The sequence below is a fragment of the Eleutherodactylus coqui genome, chromosome 3 (assembly GCF_035609145.1).
Source record: "Eleutherodactylus coqui strain aEleCoq1 chromosome 3, aEleCoq1.hap1, whole genome shotgun sequence".
In the NCBI taxonomy this organism is placed as follows: Eukaryota; Metazoa; Chordata; class Amphibia; order Anura; family Eleutherodactylidae; genus Eleutherodactylus; species Eleutherodactylus coqui.
This window is the reverse complement of record NC_089839.1, coordinates 298,405,364-298,431,169: the sequence shown is the minus strand read 5'-3', so window position 1 is coordinate 298,431,169 and position 25,806 is coordinate 298,405,364. Positions and strand designations below refer to the sequence as shown.

The 25,806-nt window shown below is 45.8% G+C and overlaps 1 protein-coding gene across 1 annotated transcript; it reads right to left on the bottom strand.

The window, feature by feature from the left end:
- Positions 1 to 949: 949 nt before the first annotated feature.
- On the bottom strand, positions 950 to 25,323 carry LOC136621917 (cystathionine gamma-lyase-like). Its single transcript, XM_066597777.1, has 12 exons — positions 25,103 to 25,323; positions 20,079 to 20,160; positions 17,243 to 17,338; positions 15,464 to 15,573; positions 11,591 to 11,722; positions 10,706 to 10,763; positions 10,415 to 10,492; positions 7,774 to 7,926; positions 7,182 to 7,303; positions 6,463 to 6,515; positions 4,961 to 5,099; positions 950 to 2,713 (listed from the first exon to the last, which is right to left on the bottom strand). The coding sequence occupies exons 1-12, from the start codon at positions 25,277 to 25,279 to the stop codon at positions 2,648 to 2,650; spliced, it is 1,266 nt and encodes a 421-aa protein (XP_066453874.1). The 5' UTR covers positions 25,280 to 25,323; the 3' UTR covers positions 950 to 2,647.
- Between the last annotated feature and the right edge of the window lie 483 nt (positions 25,324 to 25,806).

Below are 25,806 nucleotides of genomic sequence, written 5' to 3'. Positions count from 1 at the left end.
ATAGAAGGCAAATTTGATGCGGTATTCCCAAAAGACGCATCAAATCTACATAGTAGAAACATGATGAGAATGAGATGTGAAGAGCAATTGAAGCGTGCAGGAAAGGCTGCTGGTACGAATGTGAGACCGGATGAGCCAGCTGGGACGGGTTTTTAACACAGTTTTCCTTGCAAACCCTAGCAAGAATACATTGCAATAAATGTCTGTCTGTTGCAGCCATTGGTGTCACGCGGGGAAGGCAGAGCGAGTGGCCGTTTATGGCAGCACTGGCAGGATGAGGTTGCAATTTAGTAAGAGGCAAAAAAAACAAAAAAAAAAAACTCTAACGCACTGGGCATTTATGGGGAAATGTAATTAAATTAAATGAATGCCTTTAATGTAGTCTGATAGCTGTGAAATGGACAATGGGTCATCTAAAAAGGGACTTTTAAAAACTTGCGATTTTTTTCCTTTTTTTAATTCGTGTAAAACTCTAGATTTAAAAAATCCTATTTTTTTATTTTTTTTGCACAGTGACCGCTAAGTCCGAGTCTGGCACTTCCTGTTCTGTAGAGAATCTTCTCAGTAGCCATATCAAATCAGCAAAATTACAATGAGAAGTGACATTACTACATAGAGAACACTAGACCCACCATTTACAATGGGTGATGTCACAGCTCACCTCCTCCCTGCACAGGTCAGAGCATGGCCAGAGGAAAAAAAAAAAATCCCATAAAAGTCAATGCACGCCCTCCTATCCATTGTGTGTTATGCCCAAGAGGCTGCAGTAAAAGCACAGCCTTAAATGCAGTTACCTGCAACAAGATGTTTTTTTTTCTGCTTGTACATTACTATGGAGGAGGCAAACAAAAAAAAACACCATCTATGGAATTTTGGGTGTAGAATAAAGAGAAAACTTGATCCTGCGTTAAAAGGTCTGCGCTCTTATTAAAAGAACAAGCAGTCTCTGTAAAAATACTATGAGATTTATTGAAGTTCAGGCATGGACAATCTTAACCATTGGATTCAATCATGTGACAATCGTTTTCTATCTATTACAGCACCTTCTCCGGTACATCGGGAGGAGCACTATATACACTTTGTCAAAAACCCTCCGGCCCCTAGAAATAGTTGTCTTATTGCTGCAAAACTCATCCTGCAGTTCCATCTCAGGCAATTATGTAAATTATTAGCGTTGTTGTGTGATAAGTTAAAAGGTCTTCTACCTGATGCCCTAAAAATGGTTCCCCCTTGGCCTACAAAAGTCTCTCGGAGGCTCCTTGTGTGTAGTGACCTCTTATTCTGCTTGTGTGGAGCTTGTTGACCACTGGCCGCCTTTATGGTGCAGAGAAGAGATTACACCCTGTTACCAGCGTCTTAGAGGGGCGCGTTATTGGGATGTGAGAAGCTGGATGGTCGTATCCATGAATTGTCCCCCACCGGCCCGTTCTGACTTGTGTATATGCTGTCATGCATCTACTGGTCCCAACACATCTAAGGCAACTGGGCTCAGAATGCTCAACAGACCATTAGTAGAGAGGATCATCCGAGAAGCAGGAGCTCCAACTGTTTGTTGTCGGCTATACAGAGACAGGTGATGGTTCAGACACAGGGGGTGTAAGAATGGCGTTTCTAGGGACTTGGCTGAAGGATATTTTGTGTCACTGTGCCCATTACATGTACGGCCTCTGACATCCACCCACCTACTGTCGCCCATGTTTGGATTGGGCTCATGAAGATAAAACTGGACGGTTGTCTTCAGCGGCAAATCCAGGTTTAGTTTGGGCACTGACGACAGCCATGTTAGTGTCTGGAGACCTCGGGGTGAGTGCCTCAATCCTGCCTGTGCTGTGGAGCGGCACACTGCCCCCTGCTGGTGTGATGGCATGGGAGGGCGTGTCACAGGAATGTCTCCACAACATTGTCACACTTCCGTGGCTGCCTGCTCACCAGATTTATCCCCAATAGAACATGTATGGGACCATCCGGGACACCAACTTCCATAACCTACGAATTTGCCCAATCTAGAGCCGGTTACAGCAAATGTGGAGCGATATGGCATAGGATACCATACGGAACCTGTATACCTCCATGCCCTCCCATATCACATCCTGTATCCAAGCTAGAGGCAGTTCAACAGAGCACTAGAACCTCCATGCCCCCCCGTATCACATCTTGTATCCAAGCTAGAGGCAGTTCAACAGGGTACTAGAGCCTCAATGCCCACCTCTATCACATCTTGTACCGCCTCTAGCTTGGATACAACAGGGTACTAGAGCCTCCCTTCAATAGAAAGTTTTATTCCATCTGACAACTTCTAGGGGAGGGATTGGTTTTGACAACAAGTGTAGTTTGCCATCAGATGCAATAAAACAGCACCATGGCCAAATCCCTGAAACCGAACAAAGAAGATGGGATTTTCCTATTGTAGGCGTCATTCAAAATGTAATCTGCATAAAAAGCTGTAACGTCTGTGTTTAGATTAGTATATAAACCAATATAGTTATTAAGGATCATAATTAGTGAGCATAAACGACTGTCCGACACGTCATCATGAGTAATTGGAGAAGAATGGCAAGGTGCCAGTTGGCCGCTCCGAGAGATCAGATTTGTTGATTGTAGTGTCTGAACATTGAAGAATTTGTTGGGAATGTAGATAAGTCAGGATTCAACAATTGCACTTCAGATGCTGCAACAAATCCTTCAGTTTGGTTGGATTTGTTAGGCCCGGGTGCTGCGAGAGAAGAAGAAAAAAAAGATCAGTTACCGCTTGCATAAAGAAACCAGATATGGCGCTGTGCAAAAGCTGGTGCACTGCTGCTATCCTAGTCTAGGAACTGTATTCCTGCCATACAATCACATTCTATACATGGATCCATAACACAGACCTGTGCATGAGCCCTTACATTAGAAAGATGCGGCCATTTTATTCCAAGAACAGCCCCACATCTTCTCGCAGGTCGTGTCTGGTATTACAGCTCAACTCAATCCACTTCAGTGGATCTGAGCTGCAATACCATGCATAACCCTCAGTTAATGGTGCCTCATTAGTACTAGAAAAGACTATTAAAAGGGCAACTAAACTTTTCTAAAACGTCCGACATCACAGGGACATGTCCAAAGTTTTGATCAGTGGTGGTCCAAGTCCCGTTCAGTTGCCCATGTGCAGACTCTGCTCACATTGGCCAAGTGCAATAAAAGGAGCTGCTGGATGATTTCAGACTACCCCCTAAAGTGGATAGCACACAAACTCGAGTCTGCCCCATTTTTTTGAGAAATCGGAGGCACTTGAGCATAACCAGTCCCACAAACGATTATTGCAAACTTAGCAAGTCTGTCCTCGATAACAAGGGTTAAAGGGAACCTGAGCCGTCCCTACAGCACTGTAAGCCAAGTTATGGTGCAGTTATGGGATGCAATAGGGAGCCAGGAGATGCATTTATGCTCACCTGCTCCTGTGATCCATCACTGTCTCACACACTTAGGGTGCGTTCACATGAGCGTAGGCGTATTTAGAAAGAACGTTTTCGGCGATCATGACCAGAGCTAGAAAGCGTATTATCGTTTGTTCCTACTTTGCAAACTCTTTTCGGCCATCGAATATGCGTTGGCGCGTATTTCGGTAGCATATGTTCCGTTTTTTTTTCGGGTTGCCGTTTTTACGCGCCGTAAAAATCGCCCGTGCGAACGAATACATTCAAAACCAACGCCTCAGATGGTCACATATATGCGATTGGGCGCAAAAATGCACCATTTATGCGCTCATGTGAACGCACCCTAAAGTAGCCATGAGGCTCCCAAAGACTTGTATAGGAGATCTTGCAGAGTCCCATGTGCAGTCTCAGATTTTTTATTATAGTCATTAGATTGTTATAATAAACTGTTGCAGCATCACGGTAGGTCCGCTGTTTATTATACCACCAAAACCCTTCTCACTTCTGCTTCAGGCTTGTGAGCAAACCCACTTTGGCAGGCACAGCCCTAGGGCGGCAACCCATGGGAGGATTCCTGAGTCACACTGGGAGGAGAAAAGTCCCTCCCTACCACTGGAAGCAGCCGCCATCAACCTGGAGACCATGTCGGCAAGCCCCTATCCTACTAGAAGACCCCAACACCATCCAGGGGCACTTGCTTTCATTTACTTAAAGGGGTTGTGCCAAGACAGAAATTTAGCCCCTATGCACAGGGATAACTTTGATTGTTAGGATCTGACCGCTGGTAGCCCTAGGTGATTGTGAACGAGGGTCCCTAGGGTTCCCCCATAAATGGAGCCGTGGTCATACATATGCACTGCAGCTCTATTAATTAGAATGGAAGGTACAAAGACTTCAAGCTTTTACCCGCCTCCAATATTCCAATGACATGGATGGAGCAGCAGTGAACATGCGTGACCACCACTCCATTGATGTGGGGTCTTTCAGGACACCCGTTTACAGGATTATTGGAGGTCCCAGCTGTTGGACCTCCATTGATACAGAAAGTTACACCAATTCCCGCAGAAAGGGAGTAACTTTCTATCGTCACACAATTCCTTTAAAAAGGGCTTTTCCCACTAATGACATTTATCCACTATCCACAAGCTTTCTGGAACTCCCTGCAATTCTGACATTAATGTAAATCGAGTAGCAGTGCGCAAACCACTCTAGTCACTTCTATGGGTCAGAGGAAGATTGCCAAGTGCATTGATGGTCACGCATCCCTGCTACAGTCACATCAGGAACTCAGGATGCACAGATGTCAAGACTGCTTGGGGGTCCCAGGTTTCATTAGTTCTAAAATCCCTTTAATACAACTGGTCAAAAGAAGCCTGGAGGTCTAAAACAGCAATACACAATTATTTGCAAGGAATGAAGTGATTGTTTGCAAAGGTCTACAGTGATCAAAAATTATTTTTCTTGCAGTTTAACTCTTTGGATGGGGAAGGGGAGGTGGGGTTGTTCGGCGCATCTTTGCCATGCTCATCAGACCCATCAGTACTTACCGCAAACTGCAAAGCTTGGTTTAGGTCCTCTATAATGTCTTCTGTGTCCTCTAACCCAATGGACAAACGGATAAGGGTGTCGCTGATGTTCAGCAGGGCTCGGTCCTCCTCTGGCACTGAGGCGTGAGTCATAATGGCTCTACACAAGAGGAAGCAGACAGTATTATACGGGCCATAAAAGTGCTGGAAGGAGATGAGCCGGTTGCAAGCCCATCTGTCAGCTGCTCTGCATATTTTACCGGCGCCTCTGCCGTTAGAGCCAGAATCATGGAGCGCTGGCAATGAGATATGGGACTGCAAATCTGGACAGAAGTGAGAATTTAACCGCTGTGTACTTAAGTTCTCTTGGTATCTCAGGAGTAATTAAACGAAGGGCTAACGAGTCAGCTTAAAGGGAAGGGGGTCATCAGAAAATGCCCTATTCTACAAATCAAGTTTAGCATTTTTATTTTTCCATGTCACCACGTATATAAAAAAGCCAATATCTCCCAGTTTTCACACCGGTGAAGCCTAATAGGCTGACACTTGCTGTTCTGTAGAGCTCCCTTCTCAGTAGTAGTCTCATTATCACAGGCAGGATTATAATGAATTATTCACACTAGTTCACTCATAGAAGACACCTCCTAATGATGCATCAACTTGTAAGCCCATGGATGGAATTCAAAGTCGCGTTACAGAAAAGAACAGTTAAATGCCACTGTTGATGCAAATTCCACACAAAAGCCAAAATCCCATTGAAAAGTGCTAAATCCTTGTATGGAACCGCCCACTGAAAGTCCTTTGAATAGGTAGTCAGTATTTGATTATGGGGGTCCAGCACTTGGAACCCCCACAATCAGCTGTTTCAAAAGCCTGCAGCACTCAAGCCTCTTCCTTGCCTACCAGCTACAGCAGCACACATTGTAGAGCTGCTGTAGGTGGTATAGCAGCTCAGTCACTTGAATTGGAGGTCAGTGGACTGAGAGGAGGCCACAGTGAGAGTCTCTTAAAACAGTTGATGGGCTAGGGTCCTGAACAGTCAGTCCCCATCTTGCAGATATTGATCTATCTTAAAAGGAAAGATCCCAGAAAACACCCTTTAACTTTATTTGAAGAGGACAGAGCAAGGGCTATGATTCTTTTCTGAAGCCTGGGTTACTGCCTAGAAGATGGCTCCATAACTAGTTGGGTTTAAGAAATAACTTGGCTGCAAGAGGTCTGGAGCAAAACTGAACAAGGAAGGGGAGAAGCTAGTTAAGACTGATGAAGACTTCTAAGTGAACTTGGTCCTGGCACTTGTGTACATAGTGCATGGAGAAATAGGCAGTGGTCACACCTGGACCCAGAGGAGAAGCAAAGACCCCTCTGGCCCCAAGCATTATAAAGTGGAAGGCCACATTACACTTTTTTTGCTACAGGCTTCAATCTGTGGTTTGCCAGCTAATGCAAAACTATAGTTTCCAGCCAGCCCTCACAGCCCCATGTTAGAGATCATAGCCTTACTGTGTCATTGTCACACTTACGGGTGCTCAGCCAGACTTTCATATCCACCAAGACTTTCGGCAAGTGCAAACACCTGTGGGGGGGAAAAAACATTTCAGGCTTTGACTGGAAACCATAACAGGCGATGCCAAGGATTTCCAGGTTATATTCCAAGATCTGTGGTATATTAGAAGCTCATTGTTCCAGTTCATTAATTAGGTAAATATTCCACCCGGTGCCAGCCATGGTTCAGGAAATACTTCTAGCCTGTGCCAAGAAGCGTCCGGCAATATTGTACCCAGAGGTCAATCATTGGTCTGAAGGTCTGTCAGCAGTTTTGATGATGCAAAGCTATGCAGGGGTTGTCCAGCGTTATGCAAAAAGTGTATACTTTTCAACAAGAGAACCAACATCAGTCTTGTTCACATTCATGTCTGGCATTGCAGCTCAGCCACACTGCCTGAAGCACTGGAAAGATAACTGGGCATTATCATTCTGCTTGTTAAAGGGGCATGCCCCTACATAGTGTGACGCTTAGCACTGATTGGATAGTGTCAGTGTGTAGGGATACGACACGCAGTTGGAAAATGTATTCATAAATTTCCAGGAAGAATAACAGGAACAGAACAGCTAGAAGATACGTCCAGAACTGTCATATTATGCAGAATATGGTTTACCAAGACTGACATGGCAGAAGTGCGGCTAGAACACACACACACTTAGAGGTTGCGATATATAGGAAAGCTATAGTCATATTTACTTTTAAGCTCTTGAGGAAGATCTTTGCATGTTCCACATTGCCTTTAATGTAGAATGTGATCATTCCTGGCACTCCTGTGCACTGCCGCTTGGTGATCTCATACTGTGGGTGTGATGGGAGCCCTGAAAACCAACAAAAAAAAAAAACCTATGAGTGGAATCTGGTTAGTAGACGAATGCATATGGTGATACCACATGGCAGTACCTGGTGTGCCCACTAGTCTAACAGACATAAAAGGACCCTGTGTGTTACCATACAGGGTCTTTGCTTATCTGGGTAAATGGAGCCTAGGGCCATGTTCATACAAGGCAGAGTTGGTGGGTTTTACCTCCCATATAAACAACCCCACCCAACCCCCAAAAAAATAAAAAAAAATTTAGGTCAACGTAGCCATATGAGGGCTTGTTTTTTTGGAGAAGTTATACTTTTCAGTTGGACTATTTAATGTGCCATATTATGTAACAGAATTAACAGTGTTGTTTAAAGGGTTAATATACGCGATCGGAGTGAACACTGACCACGGCTGACAGCCGACACCACCCATGTCCTGGGGCACTAAGGGTTAAAAGTTAGGAATACGTCCAAATGATACCTGGAAACAGAACTTTGTCAACACGAGGATCTCTCTCCAGAAACATGGCCGCCGCCAGGGCATTATGGAAGTGCTGCCTCATTCGGAGGGGTAATGTTTTCAGGCCGCGGTTGCAGAGGTAGCAATCAAACGGTGATGGAATGGCGCCAAGAGCTGCAACACAAGAATAGTCAGAGATTCAGTATGTAACGCAAATATTGGAGTTTTTCTACAGAGTCTGGAGCAGCAGGGAGAGATGAAAGGCAAATATTACATTTAACAGGATCCTCTAGCTCTGAAATGCGTTAGATCCAATGGGACTGACTAAGGAACCGAAGCGCTGAGGCTGAACAAACAGTGAGGTGGTGAGAAGGTAAGACAAGAATTTTAACAAAGGAGAACAAAAAAAAAAAAAAAAAAGTTTCTCCAGAAATTCACATAAAATACATTAGAAAACCACAAGATGTAAGCCGTGCCATCGACTGAAGAGTGCTCAACATGCCTCAGGTCTTTTACCCCATGTGACTTGTGTTTGCAAAAGCCCATTTGTTACAATGTATCGTAACGTGTTGCAGATGATTATAGAGCCCTGAACTAGATATGATGCTATACATCAGAGGCAGCATGCTGACTGTTTCCAGCTGTAAGGCCTAATGAATGCATGGAGCCTGGACAACGGCACAGAATCCTTACAGCACTGTAGTATTATAGGCGGTCTATCTGCTCCTTATGGCACCATCTAGTGACCTTTAACCCCAATTCACAGGGGATCAGTGATCGCTGGGATCCTAAGTGATTCTTGGAATGGTGGACTCCCAAAGCCCCAGGTGAATGGAGTGGTGGTCCCTGCATTGACTTCTACAGGAAAGAGTTAACTGAGCGCATCAATCACCCTTGTATTCACTTCTATGGGACATGCAGAGATCAAGGCACTTAGCAATCCCTCTCGATCCCATTGAAGCAAATACAGCAGCTCCCCCATTCACATTAGGACTATTCTAAACAGTACACCTCGAATACCCCAGTCAGAACCCCTGTGATGAGACATTTATTCCCTCTCCTATGGCATTAAGTGGGAAACACCCTTTAGAGGACCTGCCGTGTGCCCATGTCTGTGCCCCCTCATTTCGCATAACTTTGCAGCCCTGCTAAGTCCAGTGAAGAGTGAAGTCTTTTGTTCATACAGTATTCCCCAGTTTCTATAGCTAAGTGTCAGTGTGTGATGTCAGACTCCATTAACACTGCAAACCACCCACTTGACACAAATTCAGCTTCTAGCACTGTCAAAGAAGAGTCAGTATGGGGAAATAGGGAGGAGGCATTGTCAGATTTGGTGGGCCCGCAGCTACAGAGCTATGCAGGAGGCCCCGCAGACATGAGTACATGACAGAGCCTCTTTAAAAGGTGACATTCATACACATCTTGCTTCTTGTACTCACCCCGGTCCTCTGCAATGTCCCGCGGTGTTCTGGTCCTGACAGCGCCTTGTGCACATGCATGCCAGATGTCATACATCAGGTGTGGGCACAGAAGGGCGCATGGCCCAGGAAATTTAAAAGCTCTGGCTCCCGGGTAGCATGTGTAGTTGGGAGCAGAGATGTCACTGGGAGCCGCTGTATGCGTTCCCGGTCACATGATCGCTGCTATCCAATTTAAGTCTCATCTCCCCATAGGGATCATTTCCATGAGGGAAGATGAAATTACATCCCTAAAGCTTTACCTCGACTTCTGCGCACCAAATGGCAGATGTATGCGCAAAAGCTGTGGATTGCCAGGGTAATTTAACATCTCCCTACTCCTGGGTACTGCAGGTAGCTGAGAGCCTGGAGCAGTGATTGAGGGCCCCAGTCAGCGGTCCCCAGTCACGTGATCGCCGTTGTCCAATGGCGATTACGTAAAAGCTAGAACACAGTTGAAGTTTAATGCCCTTTCGCTTTGAGTCTTGTTGTGCATACGGATATAAGATTAGGGCCACGATGAGTATAGGTCTCTGAACGCAGGACAAAGAGGGGGATCCATTTTGGGTGCAAATCCTCATTTTCATGTGCACTATAGAAAAAAAAAAATCCTCTTTTAAATGACATTTGCAAAAATATGAAGTTTAATTTTTTCTCTCCTCTAAAAATTGCATTAACTCCTGAGGAGAAACTGTGGGGTCAACATACTCATGACCCCCCCCCCCCCCCCACTGAATATACTAAGGGGTGTGGTTTTTCAAATGGGGCCATTTGTGGGGGTATCATTAACACCCATGAGCCTTTACAATCTTGGCTTGGTGCAGGAAAACAAAGTGTTAATGTTAAATTTGTACGTCTCCTACATGGTTAAAAAAGAATGAATAAATAAAGTCAGGATCACTTGGATATGCAAAACCTTTACAGAGTTATTCTATGTTAAAGTGACACAAGTCATATTTCCAGAATTTGGAACGGGCTTGGTCACTAAGGGGGTAAGGCCAGCGTCATACAGGCGTATTTCTGGATTCAAAGTTTCCACATGCGATATGCAGAGAATATAACCCATTGACTTGGGTTTTTCTGCACATTTTAGGCGCGAGAAAAAAAAGCCAAAAAACCTCAGACTAATTGAAGATTTCAATTAGTGCGCATTGCGCAAAGAAAAAAAGAAGAAAAAATTCCCTCTTCATTATGTCGTCACTCACCATTCTGAAGGAACTTTAACTTTTCATGCAGTTTGTCGCAGTTTACAGAAACCAGTCCCATGACGACGTCACTGTGGCCTGAAACACAAGGAGTTAAATGTTCTTAATTCTGATACAATATCTCTATACAAGTCCTCGCAGCTGGTTTCTGGGGAATATTTACTGTATCGTTTCGGTAAACAACTTCCTATTGAGCTCTAATTAAACAAATGGATGGATCAGACACAGACTGCCCCCTGGTGGCGACAGACATTACTGCCATCAGTTTCATACTGCAGGGGAGTTACTTACCATTCATATATTTGGTTGCTGAATACATGCAGATATCCGCTCCCAGAGCCAACGGCCGCTGCCATGAGGAAAAAAAAAAAAAAGTGGCATTTCCAAATATATACAATACAGAGTCGGGCTGCGATGTCCAGAGCCCACCAGAAGAGTTCATTCTGGGGGCCCCTTTTACTGCTACATGCAAATATTACTTGAGCCCCGTTCTTTATACTTCTATAGAAAGGTGTTATGGTACAGCCTGTGTGAGGGGTGGGTGGCCGAGGGCCCACGGGGGCGGGCTCTTTGTAAATCATTATCTATTATGACTGGAGTCCTTAATAGGGTCTTCCAGGACTTGAACATTGATGACCTGTCCTTAGTGGCCACCTTGCCCGAGCTGCACTTAAAGCATTTCTAAATGCTGTTACAGCAGCTTAATACCCCATACAAAAGAAGGGACCAATTAACTTCATTGGGGGAGTGTTGTGGGCATGTTCTGTGACCTGTGCAGGGAGGGAGAGGTGGTGAGCTGTGACAACATCTATTGTGAATGGTGAAATCTGTGTCATCTATATATATTGGTGTCACCTCAGTGTAGTCCTGCCTGATGGTAATTGGGGTGAAGGCTGACTGACCACTAAACATAATAGTCTGAGACTTCCTGTTCTGTGTGCAGGGAGGGAAGGAGGTGAGCTGTGACAACCACCAATTGGGAATGGTGGATTCTGTGTCATCTATATATTGCTGTCACATCTCTGTGTAATCCTGCCTGTGATGACGATTGAGAAGTTCTCTACAGAACAGGAAGGGTCAGGCTGTTATTAGTCTTAGTGGTCAATGTGAGAACTGCAAGATTCTTGGATCTTTTAAAAACCGTAACCGTCCCGGATGTGAATTAGCATCACTTACCTGGAAATAAGCCGACATGAAGGTGTTATCGATGGCCAGGATGATGTTCTGATGCTTGTGGACGATATCGGCACAGCCTTGTATATCAATAACCGTTAGCGTTGGATTTGTTGGGGTTTCAATCCACACAAGCTGGGGAGGAAAAGCTATTAAAGTAACTGCTGACCGGGGAAATCCACTGCGAGCCTCAGGGGTTGGTGTAGTAGCCCAAGAATACAACACTAAGGCCGGGTTTCCACGTGACGCTTGTATTGTAGTTTTAGCATATTTCATAGGAGTTTTTGACCTGCATGTTAGACCTTATTCACAAGGGCCACAAAAATTGTATGATTTTTGTAGCGCTGCAACAATGCATGTATGTGAAGCTCGTTGTTTCCAATGGGTTCTTTCACTTTAGAGATTTTGTAGCCTGGAAGGCCCCATTGGAAACCATGAGCTTCACATACATGCGCTGTTGCAGCGCTACAAAAATCGTGTAATTTTTGTAGCCCTTGTGAATAACGTCTTAATTCCCCATCAAAGCATTGTTGGAGGACTGCTGGCATCTTAGGCCCCAGCGCAATGATTTTGGACACTGAATGAGTTTTTGCGTGCGCAGCAGTGTGTTTTACTGTACCTTCTGTCTGCAGGACACGTTCATTTGTGCGCGGGACACAAAAAGGATCGCAATGGCTAAGTTGTATAAAGAGTTCCAGAGGTGTTTTTTTCCCAGCAGAATCAGGAGGGGTATCAGCTCTCCTTAAGGAGAGCACCAAGAAGGTGGGTGAGGAGACTTCTAAGGCCATCCATGCTCCTCTGGGAAATATGCAAATAAGATGGAACAATAGCTTTGCAGCGCCACCTATTGGATTGCAGCATTCCTGCAAATGCTGATCCTTTCTACAGGTCTGTAACCATTCCCAACCCTTGCCTCACAGACCCGTATAAAGGGTCAAGCATTGATTTGAAGGAATGCTGCTGTAAGAGGCAGCTGCTTAGGTGCTCTGAAGTGTCTCCCCGTCGTCTGCGACAGCCACAACGGCCTCTTCGTAGGGTTCTTGTGATTTCATTTATTTTATTAGTAAATTGTGGGGCCAGCGCTATATTAGCACAAGACTATTAAATGTGATGCAATTAAGAAAATCACAAGAACCAGAGTTTAAGATGTAACAACTTTCTTTTCCATTTCCTTGTTGCTGTCAGCAGCGATCCTCTATCAGTGCACACATACAAGCCCTTCAGTAAAAGGGGTCATTCTATTTCCATGTTAGGAGTATCACTAACAGGAATAATGTACCTGGGATTCTACAGGTTACAGACAGAGCCGATGCTCGGGGTAACGTATCCTTGGGCCGGTATAATGGCTCTTCAATGGGGGGGGGGGGAGCTGTGAGCAGTACACACCACTGTTCTGGCCCAGGTTATTAGGGTGTTTCGTGGCTCCGGTCTCCGTAGTTATAACTCTGCTCTGTATTTGGCGCCCTCTCCGTATGGTAAACTAAATACTTCTGCGTTTTACCTCTCGTGCCTCGGCCACCTCGCAGGGACTCCCCTGTGACCGTCCGTAACTTGCCTCTGGATCCAACAACTCTTCCAGCAGCTCCCTGGCTGCAATGCTGATGGGGAACTTTCTTCTCCCAGTAATCCCAACTCCCTCTCTATACACACACACTAACACGGTCTCCCTCTCTGATGGGCACCCGAAGATTTTCACTATCTAACTCACTTGTCAGACTAACTCCTCTCAGCTACACACGTCACACTAACTACATGGTCACTTGTTTAACAGCCGACTTACTGACAAACTGCGCACTTTACTGTTCTGTTCTAACTGAAATCTCCCTGACTGACGATCTTCTTACCATTACTACGACACGACTCCCCTCCTGCCCCTCTCTACACCACACAGACCTGCACGATCAACTGCCTCCCAACTGTCACTCCACTGGCTTGCACCCAGAGTTCAATCTGCCGGCAACCAATCAAAGTTAACTGTCCACCTGACAGATTATTAATTGCTCTGTCGTAGGGGAAATTAATTAGCAGTTAACCTCCGCTGGTTATACATGAACTGAGCGCCGCCATTTAAAGGCAAGGTGCTCTTGTAGGACCCATTCGGGCCATTACACTGCCATCCAATAGGTGGCGCTGCAGAGGTATTCTTCCATCTTCCTTATTTCCAGCAGCATTGAACAGGGTTTCACACATCTCCTTGCAAATTGCATGGACATTTGTACAACACCACCCCCCCCCCTCCCCCCTTCCCTTGTACGCAGTGTGTACAAACCTATTGAAATCAATGGGTTCTATTGTCAGCGTATGGCATGTGCAAATATCATCATGTAGAGCCCACCTTAGCGTGCAGTTACAGTTTTGTGATGCGTTTTTCAGCCGATCATGTCCAATGTGCTTCACCTGCAAATCCTGCCGAGCTGAAAACTGCAGCATTTCACACTAACCTGCAGGCAGCAGCTTCTGATGAGACATTAGCCTGCAGGTAAAGACACTGTAAAACCACAATACAGGCGCCACGTAAAAACCCAGCCCAATGAAAGCTCTGCTACTACCCCGTTTCTCTGAAAATAAGACATAGCATGATTTTCCTGAATTTTTGAGGATGCAAAATGATTTTTCAGGCTTTGAGGATGCTTCAAATATAAGCCCTACTCCAAAATTAGGCCCCGCTAACAGTTAATTAAAAAAGTCAATTTAAATAGTGTCCAGGCAGCTATACATGTAAAAAAGTTAAACCTTTAACAAAAATTAATATAAGACATGGTCTTATTTTCGGGGAAACACGGTAGCAGTTTATTGTACGGGGTGCAAATAATCAGTTCTCAAGTCTACTTTATGGCCAGTTGCAGTGGAACGTATTGTAACAGTGTAATACAGATTAGCATTATGGACGTTTTACAGATGACCATTATAACCGCACGTCAGAAGTATTTGCATCCACCTATTGATCTGTATTTACCCACTAGGAAGTAATATGGAGGGGGGGAAATGATTAGCTCATGCTGCATCTTTTACAGTCAGTCCTTTAGGAGGAAGTTGTACCATATATTCTGAAGTCTGTTATGGGACAGTATAGATATTAGTTGAGTTTTATTGATATTGTTAAGGTGGTTTCACATCTGTGCTGGATCCTCCATTTGGAGTTTCTGTCGCAGATCCAGCACCAAATAGTGGAAGAAAAAGTGCTGCGCGCGGCGCCTTTGTTTACGGCTAAAAGCTGGGCGGCTGAGCAGAAAGCAAACAGATCGCATTATAGTCAACGGGGTCCGTTCAGAGCTGTTCTAAGGTGGAGTCGTTCAGCTACAGGGATTCTCCTTTTCTGCTCCCCGAACGGAGCAGAAAAGCAGAACCTCCGATGCAGGTGTGAAGCCCCCCCTTAACAAGTTATGACAAATTGTACATAAGGTATTATTGCTACGCTTTAGCTAGCAGCAGTTGGGCCTAGATAAGCAAGAGGTAAAAGTCAGATTGCTAAATCATTGTTATATTAACTTAATTTGGGTTTCTAAATAAATGCTGTATATTTTGGTTACTCCATCTGCTGCATCGTACCTTGGATTCTGCATCACTACCCCTCCACTGGGACATTATCACAGGATCCGACTATAGACGCAGGCCAGGCGTGTAAGGAGGCATAGGAACCTGTCACATGGGACGCGATAGGTTGAATTACACCGTGGCACTGCAGATTTGGAGGCGGAATTGAAAACCGCTTAAAAAGCGGTCTGCAATTTTGCATCAAAATCCGCAGTTAGACCTATGGATTGTGGTGTGGAATTCTGCAGCTGCGGATTTGGCTGCGCCCTGCTGCATAATTCTGTCTCGTGTGAAAGGTCCTTGCACACGGCACCCCGGACGCACTATATACAGCCGACGTACCTTGGTTTCTGATGTGATTGCAGCCTCCAAACACTTCAGATCGGAGCAGTCCACAAAAGTCACCTTCAGGCCCATTTCTGCTGCAATTCTCCTAAAATATCTGTTTGTACCTGCATAGAAATAAGTACATGGCGACTGATCAGATGTAATCCTGCTGTAGGGCTGATGGACGCCGTTAGACGCTGCAGCATGGTAGTCACTTCTATGCTTATAGTTATGGCACACAGGCATATTAGAGGAACAGCATCCAAACTGATCATATGGTGGCGTCCCAACTCTACATGTTGGTAGAACGGAGGGTCGTGCATGCTGGATTTCAACATGACTGATCCTTTGTGATAACCTGCAATCAGGAGTCTGGCAGCGGCTTACCTACCTCCCCATAGTGAGAACCCATCAATGTTCAGAATGTTTAGGCAGAGTTGGGAGGAATAGAAGTCAATGAAAGCTTAGCAGAGCGCCATTTAAAGAGCATTCAGCCCAGAGCTATTCTTGCAGATTCGCCCATACGGGCATGCTTGACCTTCATGTAGAGAAGGGCATAAGCTGCTGCCAGACGCCAGAAATCGCAAGATAGAACATGCTGCGATTTATTTTCCCACATAGCATTGCAATGTGGTGCCATGCAGGGAAACATCGCTAGTGTGAAATGCACCCATTCAAAAGAATGGGGTTCATATCTGCATCTGGCAACACACCAATCTGGCACGATTTTGCTGCCAGTGTGAAGGAGCCCGTCAGGCGGCTTCACATATGCAGGTCATTCTGCAGCACAAGCCTTGGAGGAACTTTTTACAATCTTGTATAAGGAGCAGAAATTTCCTCCAATGAATCCACAGCAGTTTAGACAGACGGCAGATTCTACACCCGTGGGGCGCTCTTTTAAGCTGCGGATTTTAACCTCAGAAATTCAAGGGTTAAAAGCCACAAAAATAAATAAAGCACCATTTAGCAACTGCGGATTTGAGTATTTGCTGTTGGATTTCCGCTGCAGAACGCCCGCAGCAAATACACTCTGCGTGACGCCACCTTTAGGGACCTTTCACACAGGACGGAATGGTCCGTAATAATGTTGCAGAATCCGCCATCCTGAATTCCGGACCAAAATATGTTGATTTTTGATGCCGAGTTGTTGGCAGGGTTCAGATATTGTCAATTCTGCACCAAAATCCAGATGTCATCAGTGCAGATTGTGGTGCTGAATATTGGAGGAGGGCGTGCTGCGCAACACTGTAGCGGAATGTTCCTGCCCGTATGAAAGGTCTCATTCTCCCGTTTCTAGCAGCTATGAAAGGATCAGTGTCACAGAATAGTCCTCGCTTTATAGTAGTCCTCGATCCTTCATCTTTCTCCTTGTTGTCTCCCATCAAGTTTTCCAAGTGAACCTAAATGGAGGCGCTGCAGATCTGTGCCGGCTCCAGAGCGTTTATTAACCCCTTCTAGAATTTTCGTCAGTTCCAAAAAAAGCAACTGACAAGTAAGCAGAAGTCTACTTCTGCATTGATCCCTTTTGGGCACGGTTTGTCATATTTGTGCTTTTTCAGCATCTATGCTTTGTGTCTCAGATTCACATGAACACAAGTGTATTTGCGCACATTTTGTGCTGCATTTTCTTTTGCACGACGCAGTTGTACACACAATACAAGCTTGCGAATAAACTCATTGAAACCAATGGATTCTATTTTCTGCATATTGTGGGAATAGTGTCATGCTCGGATACGCCCGTGTGAGTCCAGCCTGACTCAAGAACATGCCTGCTGATAACGGTTGAGCCTTTACCTCCATACACATCACTAGTGCAGATGATCTGGTCTCCGGCCTTCAGGAGGTGGGCGACATTAAGAGTCGCAGCCAGACCGGACGCATAGGCCAAACCTGGACAGAGAGAAGAGTTATTAAGTCAGCAGCAACAATGTAACAATGCAGGAAAAACACACTAAAAATAACACTGATAATCTTACTAATTAGCATGATCCCTGCATGATCAGTAAGTATCAGGAGAGGCTTTTCAAACGCTTCATTAGGGCTGATTGGAAATTGTACAATTTCATACTCTTGTAATTGGGAAAGGGATATACAGTCCGGGAGGAGGGGGGGCAGGATTAAGCTACAAATAGAGAAGTTAAATATATAATAGGAAAAGCAATCTCCCCCCCCCCCCCCCCCACACACACACACACACACACACACACACACACACACACACACACACACACACACACACACTGCACCGGTTGTCCCCTTGTGGCCTTTTCTTTTGGAAACCAGAGATATATCTAATTCCACATGTGGCATAGAATATGATTTATGTGAGAATATAGACCCCGTATATGGCCATTATCTGACATTGCTTGGAGCTCTTCTGCACCAGCTTTGATGATATTTGTCTGCAGCATATTAATCTCTGTATACAGGTCCTTCTCATATGTGTTCAGGCCGGCTGTACATGCTATACCCAGTATTGTGTGTCGGGACCTCGTTAATGCAGGTCTGCTCCTGTGGAGGGAGGGGTGCATTTTAACCAGTCACCATACAGGGCAGGACGTGCGAGTCTGGTGGACAAATGGCAAAGCAAGTCTTGCCTTGTAGAAAGGTACAGTATCTGTAGGTAGGGCAAACGGCAGGTGGGCCATGATTGACGGAATAGTTACGTGGCTCCCTATATCTCAGCTGCTTTCGGCCTTTTAAACGGGCAACATTGTATCTGTGCGTTTTCTTGTAGAACACACACACACACACCACTTCTCACAGGTCCTCGGCACACTTGCTTGTAGTTTTTCCCCAGCACTTCCTGGCCAGGGGGTTCAAAAACCAGCCAGTCACTGCAGCACTCGATGAACCAATCAGAGCCAGTGCTTCCTGGAGGTGGAGTTTTTTAACCCCTGACCAGGAGGCGCTGGTGAAGACTACAGAAAAATGTACCAGAAAAGTAGTGCAATGAAGCAGACAGCACATGTTAGCCGCTTTAAGAGAAATAACCCTTAGGGTGCATTCACACAAACATATCGGCTCGGTTTTCACGCCGAGCCGATATAAGTCGTCCTCATCTGCAGGGGGAGGGGGGGGGGGGGGGGGGAGCCAGGAGCAGGAATTGAGCTCCCGCCCGCTCTCCACCCCCCGGCACTATTTGCAATGGAGAGAGGCAGGCCGGGGCTAATTCTCAAAACTTAGCCCCACCGCGATCCTGCCTCCTTTCATTGCAAATAGTGCAGAGGGGCAGAGAGGAGGCGGGAGCTCAGTTCCTGCTCCTGGCTCTTCCATCTTTCCCCCCCCCCCCCCCCCCCTGCAGATGAGGACGACGTATATCGGCTCAGCGTGAAAACCGAGCCAATATACGTTCGTGTGAATTCAGGCTTAGCATGCCTTTCCACTTGCTTTTTTTTTTTTTTTTAATGCTGTAATATCGCTGTGTTTCTTTTAACGCGATTGCTAATGGGACTTTCAGCGTGTCACAATTTTTTTCCTCACAATGTAGCAGGCTACAAAATATCGCTAATGTGAAGGAACCCATTGGAAGGCAGGGGCTTCACATACATGCAATCTGTAGAGATATCGCATCGCGAGAACAAAAAAAAAAAAACATTTGCACGATTTTTTGGCCCATTTGAAAGCGGCCTTGATATTCTGTCTCCGGCAGAGCTGCATTTTCTTCAGTGCATTCAAAAGAATGGAGTTCATATTCGTGCGTCTCGCGGTGCACAAATCTCGTCGGGTTTTCTCGGCCGTGTGAAAACCGCCTTAGAGGTGCGGTTTATTACACAGGTTTTCTTTCTGGCATAAAATTGACTTTATTGGGGTTGCAGTCTGTTTGATGCATTTATATTGTGCCCATCTCACTTCATGTGGACATTTAGGAACTTTCTGTGATGAGGACTGTTTATTGTCCTATGCATAAGAGGGGAGAAACCTGGCAGTAATTTGTCCCTTTAAGCTAAACCACACTGAAGACAAACTAGAATAACCAGTGGAAGCTGCAATCATTGCCCTACAAGAGGTAGTATTCATACAAGGACAGGTCTAGAATAACAGCAAAGGCAGAAATGCTAACGGCTGCCAAGAAGAATTGGCCATAGGTTCTACAGGGAGAAATCCCAGATGGGCCGGGGTGGTCAGGCAGAGCTGGCGTCAGCACCTGGGCAGATGCCCAGACCCACTGCAGCTGAATTAAGGTTAATGCAAGAGGGAGCACTTGCTGCAGACCCTGCTCTCCTGATGGCCGAGGTGGCCCGAAGGTCCAGGGAGCAACTTCAGGCAGCATGGCTACCTAGTGCAGAGGTGACGCCAGCACCCATGTCATCAGGCCGCCACCACGTCTTCTAATTTAAACATCCACCTCTGCTTCCTTTTTGTTGCTCATCCAGGTGCAGAGAAACAGACCAAGAGGGGCTACTAATGCTTCATGGCAGGTTACAATGGTGGGTCAAGTCTGACATCACCACATGATAGACAATAAACCCCCAAAATGCTAACGCCTCACTTCAGTCATTGGGTTGCTGCCAATATTTTATGTATTATCTCATGATATTGAGACTTAGACTTCTACAACTATCATCTGTGACAGACAAGTTATGTGAGCTACAAAAAGTTATTGGCCCATCAAGATCTGGACTCTTACAGTATTTGGCGCCATCAAGAACGGCAACGGCCTTCTCTAGACAGTTTCTCGTTGGGTTTCCACTGCGGCTGTAATCGTAACCCTAAACAAAGGAAATAAAAAAATGAAGTCCATGAAAACAAGTATTCCTATTGGTGTATGCTTTATATGAAATTTACATACTGTGATACTTTAGGCATTTCCACTACAGATCGGGCTACCATCACAGTTTGCGGCCGCAGCCACCAGCTTACTTTTCTTTGTGGTCGCGGTGCATTTTCTCCTTCAGCAAACAACCTGCTCTGGCATCTGGCTGGCCTTTAACAGCGGTCCGGAGGGCATGTGCAAATATGCACAAGCATCTTGTAAACTTTCACTGCCAATCACATGGTACTCTTGGATATAACGAGAGGTCCCTGACTATCTTTTGGCTTGTTGTATTGGCCCCTGTATGCTGCCTGCCTTAACTTTTGGCCGGTTGTACCATGCGGAACCCATTCTGTGTGTCCTGACCTCCGGCTTGTTCCTGATTCTGAAGTTATGCTGCCTGCCTCAACCTGGACCATCTGACTACAGTCCTGCTCACACCCTCAGGTCCTGCACCTTGACGTATAGCAGCACCAGCTGCCACATTCTGAAAGTGGTCCCAGTAAGAACGGCCTGAGGACCCCACAGCAAAACCCAGATCCCAACCAGTAGGGTTAAAAAGGTGAAGACCAGGTTTCCTCAAGTATCAACTCAGGATTTAGCCTTACTAATGTATGGCACAGTGGATCTACATTTGCTGAACCTGACAGCTACTAGGCCAGAGACATTAAATGGGCAGCCTTCTAGAGCCGACCTCTGTTCATATGCTCTACTAGGCCATCACAAAGGAGATCCCCTCCAGATCTATAATCCAAAAATGGAGACCTTCTGTTTGTGCAGCTCCCACAATGGCAGATTAAAGACATACTCATTACAAATAGTCATTCATGTGAATGGTTAGGTAATGCAGTTTTTCCTCTGCAGGTGCTGCTCCCAAAATTTAGCTGCTCATTGGGGTTGCCAATCATGTGATCTCCCCTGAAGTTGCATTCTACAAGGGCTTGCCTGATGAGACAACCCTTCTAGATAGAGCGATGATCTGTAATTCTTCATCACTGGCTACAGGTTTTCCACATTTGTTAGGGTTCCATTAACCAGACCCCGACCTGTCCGCAGAGCGATGACCGTACAGTCACCTTCCATTGCAAGGAATGAGTGGGGGGGGGGGGGGGGGGGGGTGACGCCTTCTTTTTGGTTAAACCTTTTTGATGCTGCAAATAAAAGTGCAGTGATAAAGTTACTGTCCAACTAAGTTGTGATATTAGGCTTTACTGCAGGGTGTAGTTATGACAGTCATGATCATTTCCACTTTGGTAATTCAGCCTAGAATGGTGAGCAATCAGCATTTTATAGTCAGAGTTTGTTCAACAAGCGGTATAAACTTAATGACAGGTGTCATACAACCACACCCATGTGCATATACCCTCGTTATTAGAGGGGTCTCGTCCATGCAGAGGACATCCCTCTACCAGTATGATCCATGTACAACCCATATGCTTGCACAGGGTACCAGCTACCATATTTCCGCCCGACAATGAGATCCTGTTTTACATTAATTTTTGCCACAAAAGAGGCGCTAGGTCTTATACTTACCTAGTAGGCTCAGTCCAGGTCCCTTCCGAGGCTCTCCGGAGCTTCGACACGCTTCTTGCAGTCCTCGTCTACCCGTGAAAGATCACTTCCTGGTTATGCGATTCATAAGTCCCACCTCCAGGAAGCAATGGCTCCAATCGGTTCTCGAGCGCTGCTGAGCTACAGCATTGACTAATTCATAAATCCCACCTCCACAAAGCGATGGCTGATTAATTCTTTGACCGCTGCTCAGCCACCCAATGCACCAATGACAGTCATCGCATTGCTTCATCAAGCACTTCATTGCTTGGTTGATCAGCGCTCGACAACCAATCACAGCCATTGTTTTGCGGAGGCAGGATTTATGGGAAAAAAAAAAACACAACACTTTTCTTATGACAGGTAAATGGGGTGGGGAATCTCTTAAGGGGGAGGTGGGGGGGGGGGGGGGGGGGGAGACTGACCCTTGTACTAGCCAGAGCTGCTGACGAAGAAAAGAAAAAAAAAAAAAAAGGCTCCTGATCTGACCCGACCCTGTATATTCATCTGAATGGGGACAATGTGACAAAATGTATGTTGCGGGGAGAAACTTTCAGCACCAGTATCAGCAGATTGCAAGGGTCTCAACATCCAGGCCTGCGGGGAAGAGCAGATCAAAAGAGTGGTTTTCTTCATTGAAGGAACTATCATGTTGAGATAACCTTGAGTTGTCTTGCTGGATGAGGCTCATGTAATCAGTTACCAGTGTCACACTAGGGCACTAGAAGTTAAACTTTGACTTGTCAGGACCTTGGACAAATCTCCAAGTTCAGATTAACCAAGTAGCCAGCCGTTTATGACAGCAGCGTATTTCACAAGCGCCAGGAATCCATAACTCATTTATCAAGAGTGACCTTGCTGCCCACCGTAACCAGTCACAGGGTAGATGTGAGTCCATACCCGCTCTGAAAAGAATTAAAGCTTCACTGTGATTGGTTATGGGCCACATGGTCTGTTGACGTGGTAGGGTAAGGACATGCTGCAATTTTTTGTAACACAGACCATCATTCCGATTAAAAAAATAAAAACATTGTGTAGATGCGGCCATTCATATGAATGGGTCCCATTTCTGGACAGACTTCTGTTCTAGAATCAGATGGAAAAAGCATCCGTATGCAAGTAGCCTACACGGGCCGATCATCAGGGCCATGAGCACTGACTAACAATGTGCATGTCCGATAGTCTTTTTGGGGTTCACATGGGCAGAATATCTGTAGTATGGAGACATACGATCATCCCATACTGACATCGCTGGTCATACAGGAAGACGTGCAGCTGACCAGAGAGCATTTTAATTAGAGATGAGCGAACGTACTCGGTAAGGGCGATTTCGCAATCGAGCACCACGATTTTCGAGTACTTCACTACTCGGGTGAAAAGTACTTGTGTGCTCTGGGGCGGGGGGTTGCAGAGGGGAGTGGGGGGTAGCAGCGGGGAGCCCTCTCTCTCCCTCTCCCCCCACTCCCCTCTGCAACCCCCCGATCACCCACAGCGCCCCCGAGTACTTTTCACTCGAGTAGTGAAGTACTCGAAAATCGCGGTGCTCGATTGCGAAATCGTCGGCCTTACCGAGTACGCTCGCTCATCTCTAATTTTAATGCTTACATAAAAGCCAATCAGAAGACAAACAAGCGCTTGCCTTTTTAGCAGTTAATTAGTATCTTTATTAGAAAAAAAATAAAAATAATAATTAGGTGATCCTTCATACCCAATCGCGAGGCCATGTAAAGTCTGGGGCAATATTTGCCAAATTCTCACTGAAAACAGCAAATTTAGGCGCTAGTCACCCCGTATACCCGCAGCCACTGACAGGGCACTTAGAAGTAATCTCCCACTTGTCAGAGCCATCGGCCCATGTAAACAGGCAGTCGTTCATTTGCAGTGAATGGAGGCTGGTGGGTGCCATCGCCGGCCCCCAGTCACAGAACAGTTATGGCTCTTGTGTAAATCACAGGAACAATAGTCGGAGTACCTTAAACCGGTTGTCCGAGTGGTAGCTTATTGGTAAAAAAAAAAACAAACCTGCATGCAGGACATTATAGTCTGCAGTCCCTTCTGGTTAACGGGACCTCAGTGCTCAAGTATATCACCATTATGTTATGTTACTGCACGCAGAAGGGCTTTCACCAATAGGTTACAACCCCTTCAAGGACATGTTCACACATAGCGGATTTGCTGCAGCCTTTCCCCAATGTCCACCATGTGCAAACGTAACTTTAGGGCGCCTACCCACTAGCGATAGGTTTTCCTGCGATGAGAGAGTGAGTGAAAACGCATGATTATGAAACCAATGATTTTCAGTGGTTTCATTCTCATTTGCGAGGTCTTCACTCAAGGCTCGCAGCGCTAAGAAAAATCTGCGATATCGCTCATTGTTATCGATGGGGCCAGCGGCAGCCCCTTTGAAGGCGAAGGGAGTACATCCTGGACTTCTGCCACAGCTGTGACAACTATGGCAGGGGATTCCTTAATCCCCACCTCCAGAAAGCACTGCCTGTGATGGTCATTCAATGACAGCTGGGCGCTGCCTCTGATTTGGCTGAGCGCTGTGACCAATCACAGGCAGCACTTTCTGGAGATGGGGATTTTTCAATCTCTGGCCTCCAGGAGAGTCGGACTGCTCTTCTAGGTGAGTAAAAAAAGTTTACGATTACCGTTCAGTTTCCACTTGTTTGAACGACTTACTGAATGAATCGTTCCGTGTAAAGTCTACGTTTTCTGGATACGAGGGGAGTTTATTCACGTTACATCTGTAGGTCGGTCCTCTCTAATGTTACCTTCTGGGCTATCAGGAGATAGATGTAGGTGGGAATCCCCTTCCCCAGCTGGATGCCACCATACATACTGCTAGTTGATAGTGCTGATATCCAGTGACTAAGCAGGTCACACGGCAATCCCATGTAATATTACATCATGCACAGCCCTCTTCACATAGACACACCAGTGACAACACAAAGCTGTGGAACCTGCTGGCGACCGCCGCACATGTCACCGAAGTACACAATGGGGAGGGGGACATAGGCAGGACCATGCGAGAACCTCTTGACAGCTTGCAATGGCAAAGATGCTTCATGGTCCTCTATAGGGGATAATATTGTAGGACTATACTAGGAACGGTCAGATAACAGAGTGGAAGATTAAAGGGCAACATTAGAGTTTATAGCCATTAATGACATACAAGAGCAAGACTTTCTCCATAAATCAAGGCAAAAATGGAAGTTTCTCAGGCTCTAGAGGATAGAAAATATGTATTATATATAATTAGCCTTAGACATTTCTATTTTGCCTTGATGTATGGAGAAATGAAGACAACTATATATAGTTCTGTCTATTGTCCTGAAACTCACCGCATGCTCTCCTGGACCATGCTGCTTGAAGGTGGTGGAGAGGGAGATGGGTGGCACCACTGCCATCGAGTTCCATTGCTCAGGTTCCTGCCCTGCATGGATCGCCTCAGTGGCAAAGTGTTTAAATGCCCCCAGATAGCCATGTGTAGAGCACTGCCTGTGCGCCTGGTCCTGCATGGTGCTGCTTGTAGCAGTGTGCACTGTGCTTACCCCCCTCCTTATGAGTAGATTCCACACTGCAGCTGTAGTGGATTGGTGGAGGACGGAGGCGTTGTCATCACCATCACAGGAGGCGGAGAGGTGACGCCCCCTTGTCCTCTGATGTCATCAGTGTGCAGAATCTGTAAACAAACCAGATACAAAAGAGATACAATGTTGCGCTGACACAAGTATACAATGCAAAGGAGGGAAGTGCAACATACTAGGTTTTATTTGGAATCCTACATTAACCCCTTGATGACACAACATTTTTTTCTGAGTTTACATAAGTTTTATTAGTTTTCTTTAAAACAACAAGTACAAAACTGTATGAACAGTCCTGTCATCATAGGGACCCAGACTAGAAGAGTCAAACTAGATAGATAATAAGTTGCGAAATATAATGTTGCTGATGCAACCTATAAAAATGATAGAAGGGTCCTAAGGGCTCCTTTACACGAACGTATCATTACAGCGTGCGGGTTTTGTATGTGGAATACGCTGTA